General features: G+C 37.1%; 1 protein-coding gene across 5 annotated transcripts in view; it reads left to right on the forward strand.

Moving 5' to 3' along the window:
* The window catches only part of LOC123841828 (ankyrin repeat domain-containing protein 26-like), a 113,288-nt gene that overhangs the window by 34,170 nt on the left and 61,982 nt on the right, over positions 1-17,136 (forward strand). For 4 of the 5 annotated variants that reach the window (XM_064591919.1, XM_064591920.1, XM_064591921.1 and 1 more), the window contains 6 exons: positions 2,559-2,652; positions 4,951-4,979; positions 5,073-5,145; positions 9,393-9,475; positions 14,916-15,073; positions 16,778-16,792. In XM_064591919.1, the coding sequence (XP_064447989.1) occupies positions 2,559-2,652; positions 4,951-4,979; positions 5,073-5,145; positions 9,393-9,475; positions 14,916-15,073; positions 16,778-16,792 (452 nt within the window). The remainder of the gene's footprint in view (positions 1-2,558; positions 2,653-4,950; positions 4,980-5,072; positions 5,146-9,392; positions 9,476-14,915; positions 15,074-16,777; positions 16,793-17,136) is intronic. The other variant, XM_064591923.1, reaches the window with a different exon arrangement.

A 17,136-nucleotide genomic window follows, 5' to 3' on the forward strand; every position in this document is an offset into this window, starting at 1 on the left:
GAGCACATGGGGCTAGATCCCAGAACCGACTGAGCCACCCAGGTGTCCCTGGTTTTGTGGTGTTTTAATAGGTAACAGCCATTTGGGATCGTTAAAATAGTATGCATTGAGTATCTTTGTGGCAGCCATACTTGTAGAAACATAAGTATAAAGTAATGATGACCTATTCTAAGGTGACAGACTGTGGAAGGAGGTGAAAAGGACCTGATCTCTTAGCACAGGCAGGTGCTTCAGAATGGTGCAGGCACCGTATTTGAAGTCAAAAGATATGCTAGCATCCTGGTTCTGTCACTTGGTAGCTGTGGGATGCCAGAAAAACTTGTTTAACCTGCTTGAATGTCAGTGACCTGATTCATAAAAATGGTACTAATACCTACCTCTCAGGTATGTGTAATGAACAAATGTGGTAACAAATGTGAAAACACTTTGTATACTGTAAAGGCTGCTATAGAAATATAGGACAAAAATGATCACAGCAGTATTTAGTGATTTATTAAATATTGAGGACACTTTTTTTAAATGTGAAGATTTCTGAAGGACAGTAACATAAATGGCAGTAGTGTCCAGAAAAGAATGGGAAAGTTAGAACGGGCAGGTGGATTTCTAAGTTGGGGTATGTTACGTTTCAGTGACATTGTATAGGTATACAGTTGACCCTGGAACAGGATGAGTTTGAATTGTGTGTCCACTTACACACAGACTATTTTTTTGATACAGTTCAGTACTGTTAATCTGTTTTCTCTTCCTTATGATTTTCTTAATAAACTTTTCTTTATATTGTAAGAATACAGTATATAATACATATAACACACAAAATGTGTTAATTGATTTTACATTATTGGTAAGGTCAGCATTAGGTTATAATTTTCTCTGACCTTCCATGCTCAGTAAACAGAGTCAATGGCCAAATGAGGATTAAGACATAGATTAGATCTAGAGAGCATATACGAGGTCTTCTATTTAAATGTTTTGGTTTTTCATTTACATTGTTCCTATTTTTAAGTCTAATTGCTTTTAAAGTAGGAAGTTCAATAGGAGATTAGTAGTTAAGTTTTTGGGGAATCAAAAGTTGTATGTGGATTTTTGACTGCACGGCTGTCAACGCCCTTCACCCTTGCATTGTGTAAGGGTCGACAGTATAGTGACTTGGTACTTGAGACCTTCTCAGTGAGGTGATTTTATTTATTTTTTAGAGAGAGAGAGAGAGAGAGCGTGTGAGAGGGTGGGGAGGGGCAGAAGAAGAGGGAGAGAGAGAATTCCAAGTAGGCTTCATGCTCAGCACGGAGCCCGACATGGGGCTTGATCTCATGACCCTGAGATCATGAACTGAGCTAAAATCAAGAGTTGGACACTTAACTGACTCTGCCACGCAGGCACCCCCTCAGTGAGATTATTTTAAATGTTTTGACCTTAAATACATTTCTGTTATTGAATATCAGCTATGTACCAGGCTGTATAAGTTGAGGGGTTAGGCTGTAGTGGTAGGAGCAGAAAAAATAAGGAAATAACAATCCATTGGTAAGTTACTATAAGTGCTTCATATAAAGAAAATGGAAATGTTAGGTTAGGGAATTTTGGGGAATTTGTAATTAGGATGGGGATGAGAATGGGAGTGGAATTTTGTTAGTCAGGAAAGATCTCTCTGAATGTGGCAAGAGCCACCAACTGGTTGATGAGAAGGACCAGTCATGCAAAGGTCTTGGAGAAGGACATTCTAGACAGAGAGAACCATGGATCACATCTATTCATCATTTCACTCTTATGTCTTGGAATGACCAGGAAGCAGGAAGATCCACCCCATTGTCATAATCATTGTTATTGTGTGTAGAAAAGAAAATGTGCATACTAAGATAAGTGCCTGGTACATTTTAGGTAATTAATAAATAAATGTTCTTATTCTTCCCTTATGAAAGCTTACTATACTTTTTGAAGAGTTTCATACCTGTATCTAAAGTTTTTTGCTATTATTTAAATATAATTTCAAGGAAAGTTTTTCTTCCTACTTTGCCATTTCATTCAACCATTTCTCCTATCAATAAAAAGTCCAAGCCTTTGTTTATCTAAATGAAGCAGCAGCTACCACAGTGTTCTGTTTATACTCAACATGATATACTCCAAGGTTTCTCATCATGTCAAGTATCTTACTTTAGAACTGAAAAAGTTTCTGCCATTAGGAACAGTTTAAATCTGTAGCAAATATACTTATTAAAGAACTTGTTTAAATACATATTTTTAATGTCCTTTTATTTTGGTGGGAAATGCAAAGGAGAGTTAGGTGTTTTGTTAATTCCTATTGAAATGTACATATAAATAAGTCTTCTGTCTATGAAAGTATTTACTCTGGCCTTCCATGTTCAGTTAGAGTCAGTGGGCAAATGTAGATTAAAAGGTACACTTAATCTAGAAAGCATATATGAGGTTTTTAGATGTTTTGGTTTTCAATACATGCTTTTCTTATTTGTAAGTCTGATTGCTGTTAAAGTAGGAAATTCTGATATTTTCTTAGAAAAGGATTAGGAAGTCTTTATGCAGCTCATTTTTGATGATAATTTTAACAGAGTATTTCTGAGAGTCTTCTAAAGAAAGACGTTAAACATTTATTTGGAGCTGTGGATCAGAAAGGACCACGTATATTAAATGAACAAGTAGAAGGTAAGAATTGTATTTTCTTAAAAAGTCACTTGATAGAATGTTAATTTAAAATGGGAATACTGATATGTTCTAATATCCAAAGAAAATCACCTATTAAATGCATAGAAAGGAGAAAGATGTGAAAAGGAGATCAGTTGTATATCTTTTCAGGGGTCAGCAACAGATTAAATTGAGAGTGCCACTGAAGGAGCTAAATTACTGGTTCCATTTCAAGATACTCTAAGACCTAAGGAACATCAGGAAATAAGAGGAAAAGAGGGAATGATGAGAAAGGCGGAGAGTACCGGGAGTAAATGAAGGACAAAGCAGCTCTTTATAGTGGAAGGTGGTAACATAAAATAATTCTTTTAAAAGGAAGAGCAGAGTATTTGAAATGCAGGAATAATATCAAGTGAGCTTCCAGTACCAAAGTTTGTCAGAGTAGTATGCCAAAACTTTTCCACTCTTACTGATTTCCTCACTGTTGGGAAGACATTAAGGACTGGCGTAGCTGATTATGCAGAGCTATGTCCTAGTCAGCTATAAATGTATATATCTTAATGTCATATAAAATGGTGGCACTTCATCAGATAGTATCATTTAGTGCAAAATAGGAGAATTGGAAGGAAGAAGAGAGCAGGATCAGTTAGGGGGAGATCAAGGAAGCTTTAGCCCTGATAAAAAGTGCATTAGAAAGTTTATGACTTTTTTAAAATTTTTATTTATTTATTTGACACAGAAGAGACAGCGAGAGAGGGAACACAAGCAGGGGGAGTGAGAGAGGGAGAAGCAGGCTTCCCGCCAAGCAGGGAGCCCAGTGCGGGGCTCGATCCCAGGACCCTGAGACCATGACCTGAGCTGAAGGCAGACGCTTAACAACTGAGCCACCCAGGCACCCCGAAAGTTTATGACTTTTAATACATTTTCAGTTTTGGAGAATCGATAGTGACGAACTTGAGGCTTTTTCTAGAAGGTTCAGTTAAGGTAAAGGAATGTGGCAACAGACTCCGTGTGGACCAGAATTTCTCAAATTTTAGTGAATCATCCGAGACCTTGTTAAAAATGCACATTGTGAGCAGCAGGTCTGGGATTCTGCAGTCTGACTTCTCAGGTGATGTCAGTGTTGGTGGTCCTTGGGTCATGTGCTCCATAGCAAGGATGTAGACTTCCCTTTAGAGAAATCTGGAAGGGCCATTGGATAGTTCAAGACATAATAGGATCAAGGAAAAGCATTATTTTGTTTTTATTGCTGAGCATGTTTTTAGCTAGAGGGGAGCAAGGAGATGCAGAAATAGAGGTTATAGATGTAAGATACTACTGCTAAACAAAGAGGAAAGAAGTGGTGGAGATAATCCGTAATAAAAGGGATGTAAAAGCAGAACAATCAAGACCATAGATCCAGAAATTACTTTTTTTTAAAGATTTATTTATTTTAAGGAGAGAGAGAGAGAGAGAGCAAGCGACCAGGGCGAGGGGCAACGGGAGAGGGAGAGAGTATCCTTAAGCAGACTCCCTGCTGAGCCTGGAGCCCGATGCGGGGCTCAATCCCAGGACCCCGATATCATGACCTGAGCCAAAATCAAGAGCCAGACACCCAACCGACTGTGCCACCCAGGCGCCCCCAGAAATTACTTTTGGAGAAGGTGGATAGTGAAGGGAAGGAGGGAAGAAAGAAAGGCATGTTACCTAGGAAATTTTGGAGTTGATGAGAAAACTCGAGAGAATTCACTTTAGATGACTTGAGTGTATTTGCACTAAAACAGATTAAATTATAGTTGCTCCGCAAAGAATACTGAAAGCAGATGGAGTGCTAAACTTGGGCTAAAACAGCCACTCGTTCATCCTCCTCAGATCTATGGGACATCAAAGATCTCTCTTGTATTGGTATTCATTATTCCAGTGAGATTAATTTGAATATGGAAGCTTTGGCTGTTTTTTTTTTTTAAGATAGCCAATTTTTTGATATGATAGCTGTTTCAAAAAAACCTTTTAAAGACTAACATGATCTAGCAAATCAAACTAATTTTGGAAACCAAAGAGATTATAGGGTTCGTTCTCTAAATGCTACAATTGTTATTATCAGTAAGATTGACACTGAATACATATATTTGCATTTTTTTTCAATATTTATACTGGGTTCATATTTCTCTCTTGTCGCTGTCCGAACCCACCTTCCTATCTCCAGAAACAGAACACCAAAACCTAATGTAATCATTTTCAGAGCCAAGCATGAGGATTCAGCTTAGTACTAACTGCATGAATGTTTAGTTGCCTTTCATGTTTACATATAATTAACATTATGTCCATTTTACTTTTCAGATTCTCCTAAAAGTTATCCTTACGTGAAGGTAAAACTTTTATATTTTTATTTTGAATTTTTAACTACAGATTGTATGAAAGGTCCATCATGTCTTAATCATATTGTTTCAATACCCATTCAGCCTCCCGTTGAAGTGAAAGATTCTGTTCCTAATAAAACAGTGGAAGTGAAGGAAAAACAAACATCCAACTCAGGTAAATTTTACAATACAAATTTAACAGTGGAAAGAAGTAGACTAAAATATTTGAAATGCTCAGTCTTCTTATTCTGAATTCTTCTTTCTTGTTTTTTTTTTTTTTTGGTGGCAAATTTAACTGAAGGATTTGACATAAATAAGGTAGATACCACTGTTCATACCCGTGTTTGAACAAAAGATATTTATAAGCATAAGAAAAGATTTTTAAAATGTAAGCTTTAGCTGTAGTTTCCACTTTTATGTTTTGAAATCCTGAAGTTCCCAGTTTGGAATCCCATTACTTCTTTGGGATTCCCAGAAGTTAATTATTAGACTCTCAGATTTTTCCAGTGTTCACAATGTTTATTTCAATTCTGACCTTTCCCTAGAGTAAAGCTTCACTTGCTATCATGTCAATTGTGTTTTAAGTTTATTTCTTCTTAGTGTTATTATGTTGATCATCTTAAGCCAAACAGATGTTCTGATTAGCGGACTCTGTGTGTGTGTGTGTGTGTGTGTGTGTGTGTGTGTGTGTGTGTGGTGTCTTTGATTATTAAAACTGTGGGAAGTAATTAGTTCTATCCTAATATTTGGTAGACACAGTCTTTTAAAACCATAATTCTGAAACTTATTGGCCTTAGGGTCCTTTTATACTATTTAAAAATTATTGGGAATTCCAAAGAGCTTCTGTTTAAGTGTTGATATTTACCATATTAGAAATTAAAACAAGCATTTAAAATACAAGCATACACGATCATACATTCTTAGCCGTTAGAGCTCTGACCCACTAATCATGCGAGTTGTGATACTATCACATATCCTATCTTTAGAAAACTTCACCGTACACTTAATAAGAGAATGAGAGTGAAAATGTCAAATAACATTCAGCATTATTGAATGGATGGATCTTGGAACTCTGGGGATTCTCAGATGACATGGGAGAACTGTTTTAAACCATGTACAGATTTCATGGATACAAAATGATAGAGGGGCCCTTGTGGTGAAATGGGCATTAAGGTTTCATTTCTGCATTTCTTGCCTTTTTCTTTCCCTTGTCTTAAGAGGTTTAAATCAGACAATCTTGTTTTAAAAAAAAAAAAAGGAAAGTATTTTTGTTATATATTCATTTTCTGTTTCATGGCACTGTAGTTTTTGGATCTAGCGTGGACTGAGACTTACTGTGTTTTTACATGGAAATGATTAGATCACCCGAGGCTTTCATTTCTGAGATAAATTTGTGATGTTTGTCCAAGGCTTAAAAATTTCTGAACATAGGGACTCCTAGGTCACTCAGTCCGTTGAGCGTCTGCCTGTGGCTCAGGTCATGATCCCAGGATCCTGGGATCGAGTCCCACATTTGGCTCCTTGCTCAGTGAAGAGCCTGCTTCTCCCTCTGTCCCTGCTGCTCCCCCTGCTTGTGCGCTCTCTCTCTCTCTCTTCTTCCTCTAACCAAAGGAACATCTGAATAAGAATTATGAGAAAGTAATTTCCTTTGGGCTAGTTTTTAGCATTCACTTGAGAGTAGGTAGCAGGATTATATTTAGAACTTTGGGACCAGTGGGGAATACTAGGTAGAGATCTAAAGATTGCTTACTCAAAACATAGTTTCTTAGCTTTATTTTGTAGCTCTAAATTCACAAGTATTGGTCAAGCTATATTCATTGTAACTATAAAAAGCACCTTCCCAAATCAAATATTAAAATATTTCCTATGTTCTGTATGACTTTTGTTTTAGAGTTGGCTTTCCCAGCAGTAATGGGAATAGTTGAGAATTTACTATATAGTATCATCTTCTCAGCTATGTATGCATAGTCCATCTCCTTGTTTTATTATTTTTATTTTATCTCTTTAGAGAGAGAGAGATGGGTGGAGAGAGGGAGAGGGAGAGAGAGAATCCGAAGCAGGCTTCACACTCAGCACAGGGCCTGATGGGGGGGCTCAATCTCATGACCCTGAGATCGTGACCTGAGCCTAAATCAAAAGTTGGACACTTAACTCACTGAGCCACCCAGGTGCCTCTTTATTATTATTATTGTTATTTAAAATTTTTATTGATTTGAGAGAGAGGGAAATTGAGAGAACGAGTGGGAGGAGTGGCAGAGGGAGAAGCAGACTCCCAGCTGAGCAGAGAGCCCAATGCAGGACTTGATCCCAAGAACCGTGGGATCATGATCTGAGCCGAAGGCCGCCGTTTAACTGACTGAGCCACCCAGGCACTTCCCTTTATTATTTTTAATAAATAAATGGAATATTGGTTTTAAGGAGCACTATATTATTTAAAAATAATATGTGGAAAGTCCATTTTAATTCTACTAAGATACTCTGTCTATTGATTAACCACATCTAATGTGTGCTCTACTTAATGTACCAGTTCATTCCTTACCTTTTATCGGTCATATGATCAGGTCTGTACTAATAAATCGTACAATATTTTTTTCACCCCTGTAGTTTTATGTTCTTTCTTTCCTTGTAGAATTAACACTGTATTTTCAAAGGATTTTCAATTATCTCCTAGAGTAATGTGTACAGGCAATAAATCCAAAGTTATTTACCTATACAAGTGACTTGTTTGCTGTTACTTCTTCATGAGCTTGGTAGATCCAAGAAGTAGGACTTTTAAAATACCTACAGGCTCCTGTAACAAAGGAAGATCTGAAACACAAATTATAAATACAAGCAACTTAAAACAGTTCATGTAGATTGTTTCTCTTCTCACTTGATGCCTTTTATAAAGTAATGAGCAAAGTTAGTTCTCTAGGGACCCAAGATTGTGTGTTTATTCATTTAATACAGATTTATTCTGTACTGTGCCCTGATCATTTTATAGCCTCAGTATTTCTGGAACCATTCTGTCAGTGCAGGTGTACTTCATCTTTATTTTGCCTTACTGCCTTCTAATTCATCTCCCATCTTTTATTACAGTGCCCCTCAAATTCATCCCTCTCCACAGCATTTAGAGTGATCTGTCTCAAATGTAAATATGACTATGAACCACCGTTGAAAATATATTTGTGTCCAGGTATCTTAAAATTACATATAAAGCTTTCATAGTCTTGACTTCCTCTTAGATCCCTGTATTTTAGACAAATATTTACCCTGTTGTGTGCTTCTCTCCCTTTTAGACAAATATTTACCCTGTTGTGTGCTTCTCTCCCTTGTCTTACTACAGCCTTGCATACTCCTCCTGTTTTCCTCCCTCTAACCCCTTTGAATCTGGCTGACCTCACTGTTTTCAGTTTCAGTTCAGGCATTATCTCCAGAAAAACCATTCCTGACACCTTTTATCTACATGCTTCTTTAAACCTGGGTGCCTAGCACTTACGGGAAACTCTGTAAATAATTACTGAGTAAAATAAAGAGTGTAGACACAGAAATGACTTAAGGGATTGCCCCATACAGGGGCACCTGGTTGGCTCAGTCGGTTGAGTGTCCAACTCTTGATTTCAACTCCGGTCATGACCTCAGAGTTGTGAGATCGAGCCCCGTGTGGGGCTCAGTGCTGGGCTTGGAGCCCCGTCAAGATTCCCTCTCTCTCTATCTGGTCCTCCCCCTCTCCAAAAAAAGAGAGAGAGAGAGATTGTCCCATACAGTCCAGGAGCAAAATAAGAGATATATAAGGAAGTAATTTACAGTTCAGGTGGTGAAGATACACTAGAAAAATCGGTAAAGTAGTAAGGTAGCCCTGAAGAAAGAGGCACCTATTCATCTGGGGAACAGGAGCCATAATCAAGGATGGCTTTACATAGCAGTCTGTGTCCTACAAGATGTGAAGAAATTTATCAAGTAGTAGAGGAAAACATTTCAGGCATGTTTACACTCATCAGGGACATACACCCTTAGGAAGCTTGTACACTAATAAAGGCATAAAAAATACTAATAATTTTGGAAACCATGAATAATGTTATAGTTGACGCTTTGGGTGTTAAGAGGTGCTGTTACAAGGTAAAGAACAGTCTGTTGTGATTTTATATGTTTCTGCTGCATTATAAAATTTTGTTTCTGATTGTTTTGTTCATTGATGTTAGGTGGATGAACCTGTGAATGAATCTTTGAGATGTTTGTATGTCTTTAACCTGGTGACATTTAGTATTTCCCAAATGGTTTGTTGAAGTTTCCTATAATTAAAAGTATTTCTTAAAGTAAATATTCAGCTAAAGATTAAGTTTAATTTAAACTATCAATAGATAAAATGTTATTTTCTATTTTTAAGAAGATTATAGCTTTTATCTAACCATTCTAAGTAGTCCATTTTCACTAAATATATAGATTGGCCAGCAGAACTAGACGTAGAAAGGACATCAGAGGAAGAGCAAAAAAGACTTGATGAAAGTGAAAATAACCACCTAAAGGTATGTAAAATTTAAATTTAAATTTCCGATTTGATATTTTTCCTGCTTTAATAATGTAACATAGTTCAAATGAAATGATCTTTTGAATGGACATATTGAAGTCAATAGATTATAATTTAATATTTAGTTTTTATAAAATTTTACAAGTTACAAAACTTAAAATATAGTTAGAATTTATAGTAACTTATAGCTAAACTTCATCCTTGGAATTGAGATAAAAAAAAATTCCTGAATATTGTTTGCTTCTTCACATTTTTGTAACTTTTTATGCAATAAAGAAGGTAACATCAAATATTGAATCATATGTTTAAGGAGTTGAAATTATGAGCAGTATAATAATGATGACTAGTGACTTAGATTCAGATAGAAGGAGTAATTATTCTCAGTGGTTCAAAATGTTCAGTTCTGTATTGCCAGTCACTGATGCCAAGATAAAAGATTTATTTTGCCTTGTGATCTCTGTGTAGTTGACTTCAGAGAGTGGGGTCATAAAATCAGCACAATTGCCTATTGTAGAATCACACCTTCCAGGGTGGGACCTTTGTAGTTGGGTAATAAACAATAACTTTTTCAGTTATTTCATTTCAGCATAGGATATCAGTAAGTATTATTAACATTTTTCTTATCCACTCTCAGTGGACATTATATTAGGGCTGTATATAAGCAGATAATTATAGTGATGTATAACACTATCATAGTATATAATTTGAATTAAGATTTAGGAATTTTCTTTCTGATTCATGTTAACTGATTTTGGCTCCTAATAATTGAAAATTTGCCTATTCTCTAGTTATTAATCTTTAAAGAAAATCCTCAAATGCACTGTAGGGGCTCACTGTTCTTAAATATGAAAATTATAATTCATATATATATAAATATATATATTCTTAAGTATGGTGAGATAAAAAGCTTTTAAGTTTGCAACATTAAAACTAATCCAATTCATTTTTTTGGTAAATGTAACGTAATGAAATGTTTATTTCAAAAAAACTGACAAAGTTAAGTTTATGGATTTATGTTTTTCTTCTGTCTTAAGCCAGGGCGAGTTATTTTTCACTTCTTTCTTACAACATAGTGACTTGGGAGCAGCTTAACATAGATTAAGAAATTTAACAGTTAAATTTTAATTATTTTCTAATTTTTCTTTGTCCATACTTGATTACTTAAGGATAAAGGTATTTCACAAACATGTATCCTGGCAGAAAAGACATGTGAAAATCAAACCCAGCAAATTAACGTTCCACTTTTGCATCTGCAAAAAAAGTCTCGAGAACCAGAAATGAATAAGAAATGTGATAGAAAGGATAATATATCTGTATATTCAGAACATCCTTCTGTGCAAAAGCGTGAGGAAATCTCGATCAAACAAGGCAAATTAGTGTGGAAAAATAATCTAAAACACATCACCAGTGAGTTAAAGCGGACGTTTGGTGCAACTTGTGAAAAACACAAAATTGCTCCTTATCCTAAGGAAGAGTCACTACGTGGTAACTTTAAAGAAGGAGCAAACTTAATGGAAATACCTTCTAACTTGACAAATGATAGACTTGATTGTGAGAAAAAGGATATATTTGCAGTGCCTGTCCCTCTAGTAGTTCAGGCATTTCCTGAACAAAAAAATTCTAGTCTCAAATATGCTTGCCAGGCATCTTCTGATTTTTCTTTTAGTGAAAATAAATCAGACTGTGAAAATGATAACAAACCAGACACTGAGCATGTTTTTAACAAAAATAAGAGTTTTTTTTTTAAAGATTTTATTTATTTATTTGAGAGAGAGTGAGAGAGAGCATGAGAGGGGAGAGGGTCAGAGGGAGAAGCAGACTCCCCACTGAGTGGGGAGCCCGACGTGGGACTCGATCCTGGGACTACAGGATCACGACCTGAGCTGAAAGCAGTTGCTTAACCAACTGAGCCACCCAGGCGCCCTCCAAAAATAAGAGTTTTAAAAGTGGTACAGAAACTAAAAAAGTAAGGAACCCACTCGCTACGTTTGAAGTGAAAGAAGACCAAGAGTTTGACGTGCATATGGCAAAAAGTATGAACCAAAATAGCACTAATTCTAAATTAGACATTGGACGTATACCTCAGTCTAGTGATTCAGAAAGCCATTTTGACAAAAGGTTTTCCCGCTCCAATGAGATGAGACAAATGGCTCAAATAAAAAGGCACCATAGTTCTGCCGTTACATTTACAAGAAAACAAAAGTCTTGTTCCAGAAGCCATTCTGTGCAGTTAATAACAGTACTAATAACTATAGAAGTATGGAACCCGAATTAGAAAATGTGAGTTCTTCTCCACCATGTAGTTACAGAACATCAGAAGTATGTCTAAAAGAAGAATTACAGCAAGATGTTCAAAAGTTTAAGAACGAGATAGGCATGTTACAGATAGACATCCTGGATGAGGAAAAAAAGAAAGTTCAACTTCAAAAAGAGGTAGAGGTTCACTTTGCTGCTGCTCTTTTGTTTTTCCTCTTTATCAATTATCTGAGTCATTCTGATTCTCCACTTAGGAAAAAAGTTCGTGTATAACATGGGGTTGTCTAAATACATAATTGTGTTCGGAAATAGATTATTTCTGCTGTCTAAATGATCGGAGTGCAGGAAAACATTCTTATGATTGGTTTTCCTTAAGTTTCTCTGTAAGTCTCCCAAGTGGCATATGAACTGGGAAACTGATTTAGCTACGCACCCTGTGACCTCATGAACCAGAGTAACCGTAAAGAAAATTCCTTAAAAAATGCAATTATTGGGGCACCTGGGGTGGCTTAGTCGCTAAGCATCTGCCTTCAGCTCAGGTTATGATCCCGGGATCCTAAGATCAAGCCCCGCATCAGGCTCCCTGCTCAGCGGGAAGCCTGCTTCTCCCTCTCCCACTCCCCCTGCTTGTGTTCCCTCTCTCTCTGTGTCTCTCTCTGTCAAATAAATAAATAAAATCTTAAAAAAAAAAAAAACTTAAAAAAATGCAATTATCTTGGCACATCTGGGTGGCACAGTTGAGCATCCGACTCTTGGTTTTGGCTTGGGTTGTGATCTCAGGTTCATGAGAGTGAGCCCCGCGTTGGGCTCTGTGCTCAGCATGGAGTGTGCTTTAGTTTCTCTCTCCGTCTCCCTCTGCCCTTCCTGCTCATGCTCTCTCTCTCTATAAAATAAATAAATCTTTAAAAAAGATATATAATAATCTCTAGTGTTTTGTTTTGTTTTTTAAGATTTATTTATTTATTTATTTGAGAGAGAGCACATGTGTGTGCACGAGCATGAGCCGGGGGAGAGGCAGAGGGAGAGAGAAAGGGAGAAGCAGACTCTCTGCTGAGCAGGGAGCCTGACATGGGGCTCCTTCCCAGGCCCCTGGGATCATGACCTGAGCTGAAGGCAGATGCTTAACGGTGAGCCATCCAGGTGCCCCATCTCTAGGGTTTTTATTTTTATCTATTGGCTTAAATATAAATTGCATTTCCATAAACAATAAAATGGGAAAGAAGCAATGACTAAGAGAAAGGATATAAACAAGTATTTCAGCTAAACCTATTTATTGTTTCAGTATGTGCAATCTTTTCTGCTTTGTACTCACTCTTGGAACTTAGAATTCCAACAGGACCACTTTGAGATATTTTTAATAACAAATATTTGTATTATCACTGTTTTCCTCCACATTTTTTAAAAACAGACTCTCTTTTTAAGATTTATTTATTTATTTAGAGAGCATGAGCAAGGGGAGGGGCAAAGGGAGAGAGAGAGAGGAAGAGGGAGAGAGAGAGACGGAGAGAAGTAGACTCCCCACTGAGCATGGAGCCTGATGCGGGGCTCAGTCCCACAACCCTGAGATCATGAGCTGAGTCAAAATCAAGAGTCAGAGGCCCAACTGACTGAGCCACCCAGGCGCCCCCCTCCACTTTTTTTTTTTTTTTTTTGGTCACCATTCTCACATGTTTCTGTTGAGTCAAACCTTCATATTATGTTTAATAAAGTATGGTACATTTTGACATGAATGGCTTTTATAATGTAGGTACCATAAACCTTCAGAAACCTTCAGTATTTAACTCGAAGGGAGAAAGCTGACTTTTGAGGTGAATTGAGTTTTAAAAATAGAGAAAAATCTAGAGATATCCTCCTTCAAAAGAAAAAGTAGCTACGCACCTTGTCCCCATTAAGATATTAAATTACTGTGCCAGTGTCATACTTTTAATGTATCTGATTAATTTAATGAATTTGTTTGATAACTTAGCTGATTCAGCATTAAAGAATTGTATCATCTCTTTTGGTGCCATAAGATGCTAGGTAATGCCACTTTAGGAACTTTGGACAAATCATTTAACTTTTTTTGGTTTCACTCCCATTTATCAGTGGAAAATGGGATTAAAGTTGATAATTACTTTTATACCCTCTAGCTATAAAAGTTTATGATAACCATGAATGTGGAATTTGGGGAGCATTACTCATTTCCCAAAATTCTACACTAACATCAGTTTCACTCTGTTCTTTTTGTGTTGTGGTGAACCTTGGTTCATATATTTTAATGAACACTGCCACTTGTTTGATAACCCTAGGATCCAAATGAAAAAAGAATTGTAAAAGGCAGTTGGCGAAAAAATAGCTCAGTGCAGAAAGAGGAAAACTCTTTGTTCCTGGAGCACCACAATGTCACATCCTTTAAATCTGGCTGTTTTTGCAAAATCCAGGTTGTAACGACAGACGAGGACAAATTTGTGTCTTTGTCTTTTTATTTCTTTGTATCTGCTGGTCAGATGGGGTGGGGTGGGAATGTTAGGTAGCAAAGCGTGGATATGAATACAAAATTAAGAAAGCCCTTTTTCAAATTTTGGAAAATTCTGCTGTTTTAATTAATTATTTTTAAAGATTTTATTTATTTGTCAGAGAGAGCGAGAGCACAAGCAGGAGGAGCTACAGGCAGAGGGAGAAGCAGGCTTCCCGCTGAGCAAGGAGCCTGATGCGGGGCTCGATCCCAGGACCCTGGATGAGACCCGAGCCGAAGGCAGACGCTTAACCAACTGAGCCACCCACGCGTCCCAATTCTGCTGTTTTTATTCAAACGGAAATGAAGCAGAACTTATAAAAGTTGCAATTATTTATAATGATAAAGTTAAACAAAATATTTTTATTGATTAAAATTACGACAGACTAAGAGTCAAATGATATAATTAATGAAAAAAAGTTCTGGGATGACTGGGTGGCTCAGTCCTTAAGAGTCTGCCTTCGGCTCAGGTCTGATCCCAGGGTCCTGGGATCGGGTCCCGCATCAGGCTCCCTGCTCAGCGGGGAGCCTGCTTCTCCCTCTGTCTGTACCTCCCTCCCCCTGCTTGTGCTCTCTCTCTGATAAATAAATAAATAAAACCTTTAAGAAATTTATAATTAATGAAAAAAAGTTCTTTTTAATGAATAATGTAGTAACAATTATCCTTAGTATCACATTTCCATTAAAGATTAATGAAGAAAAGAAGAGACACCAAAGTAATGAGACGGCAGTATTAGAAAACACATATGCTGTCGCTGCTGCTGCTGCTGGACTCATTCAACAAAGAGAGAGTGGAAAAACTGAAAACCACCTCTTTCCTGTTGGGAAAAAGGAAGATTCTGATGGGTAAGCCTATGGCCATATTGAAATAGTAGGTAATTATTATTTGCCTATAAAACCAGTTCTAGTTGGAGCTAACATTCATGATTAACAAGTTTTATATTTTTAGTAAGGCTAGTCCATCCTGGGTGCGAATCAGAAAAATGCAAATAACGAGATACCATTTTTTGCAGTCCTAGTGATAAATATTTTATTAAAAAAATAATAACCAAAGGTAGCAAATGGGAGGAAAAAGGCATTCCTGTACACTGTGGTTAGATGCACGTGGTAACTCCTTTCTGAAGGGTGAGTTAGTGTGTTTCAAAAACTTTAAATATGCTGTCCCTGTTTTAAGTTTATTTTTTAATTTTTTTAAAAGATTTTATTTCTTTACTTGACAGAGAGAGACACAGCGAGAGCGGGAACACAAGCAGGGGGAGTGGGCGAGGGAGAGGCAGGCTTCCCGCCGAGCAGGGAGCCCGATGCGGGGCTCGATCCCAGGACTCTGGGACCATGACCTGAGCCGAAGGCAGACGCCTAATGACTGAGCCTCCCAGGCGCCCCATATGCTGTCCCTTTATTCCAATGCTTCATTGCCAGGACTAGATCCTATAGGAAAACATGACTTGTGTAAACACACACACACGCACGAACACATTCTAAGGACATTTATTGTACATTATTGTATATATAAAATATGACAGATATGTTAAGGATATTTATTATAGCATTCTCATATCAAAAAGTTGGAGATAGTCTAAATAGCCATCAATAAGGAAGTAAGTTGTCACCCCTATAAGACAATGTAACATGCGACCATTTGAAAAAATGAGTTTAGGTCTACAGTGTACTGATTGTTTAACAAAGTATATTTAAGGTGTTCGGTTTGATGTCATGTCTTATGCAAATTTTAGAATGCTTTTAATATCTGCTGAGTTGCAAAAGGAAGTTACCTGCTACACTGGCACTCTATCTTATTACCAGCAAAATTGTTAGCTATTAGGTTTTTGGTTTTGGTTCCATTGAGCTTGAGTGTTCAAATTTTGGACCCTCAAATTGATCTGAATATTACCAAGAGATTTCGTACGTCAACTTGTCCCATATTCTATATAAACATTTGATTTGATGATCCTTGTGCTATAAACCAAGAGGTTCCTAATGCAGTGAATCTTCTTTTGAAGGGACCTTGCATGTATGCTATTAACCTTCCTTTTTAAAGAGAATATATTTCTATATGCACCACACCAAATTTTTCAACAGTGACTTCATATTATATAATTTACGAAAATTCATTTTACAAAATAGGAATATTTTCTGCATTCCAAACACCTTATACTTCTCTTATAGAATTTTACTTTTTAATTTCTTAAATTAAATTTAATTTTTTAAAAGATTTTATTTATTTATTTGACAGAGAGAGAGAGAGACAGCGAGAGAGGGAACAGAAGCAGGGGGAGTGGGAGAGGGAGAAGCAGGCTTCCCACCAAGCAGGGAGCCCGATGTGGGGCTCGATCCCAGAACCCTGAGACCATGACCTGAGCTGAAGGCAGATGCTTAACAACTGAGCTACCCAGGCGCCCCTCGTATAGAATTTTAATATGACTAATTATTTTGGATATATCCTGGAGTTAGCCACTATCATCTGTTGTGTGTATAAGTGTGATAATTAACTAATTGGTCTTCTTGTTTGTTCTTTTGTCTTTTCTCTGTTTGCATTAATTCTAAACACAGTGGATCTATTAAAACGTAAGTCAGATTATGTCTTCCTCTGCTCAAAACCTAATTGCCTCCTATTTCACTCAGAGTACGTGCCAAAGTTCTTTCTAGCACCTACAAGGCCTTGTTCGATCTGTTCATCTTGATCTCTCCCTATCCCTTACTGCCTCACTCCTATTTTCTGTCCCTTTCACGCTGTCTAGCCACACTGAATTTCTCACTTTTTTTCCCTCATTATAAACGCTTCAAGCATCCCTCTGTACTTGCTGTTGACTCTATCTGGAGTGCTTTTCCCTCCAATACCCTCCTGTCTTGCTAGCTCCTTACTCCTTCCATTTTTTTTTCCCCCTTCAATTTTTTGCTTAAAGGTTACT

Source organism: Mirounga angustirostris, unplaced genomic scaffold, assembly GCF_029215605.1.
Source record: "Mirounga angustirostris isolate CCGP_5_RB_7025 unplaced genomic scaffold, mMirAng1.0.hap1 SCAF_5, whole genome shotgun sequence".
Classification (NCBI taxonomy): domain Eukaryota; kingdom Metazoa; phylum Chordata; class Mammalia; order Carnivora; family Phocidae; genus Mirounga; species Mirounga angustirostris.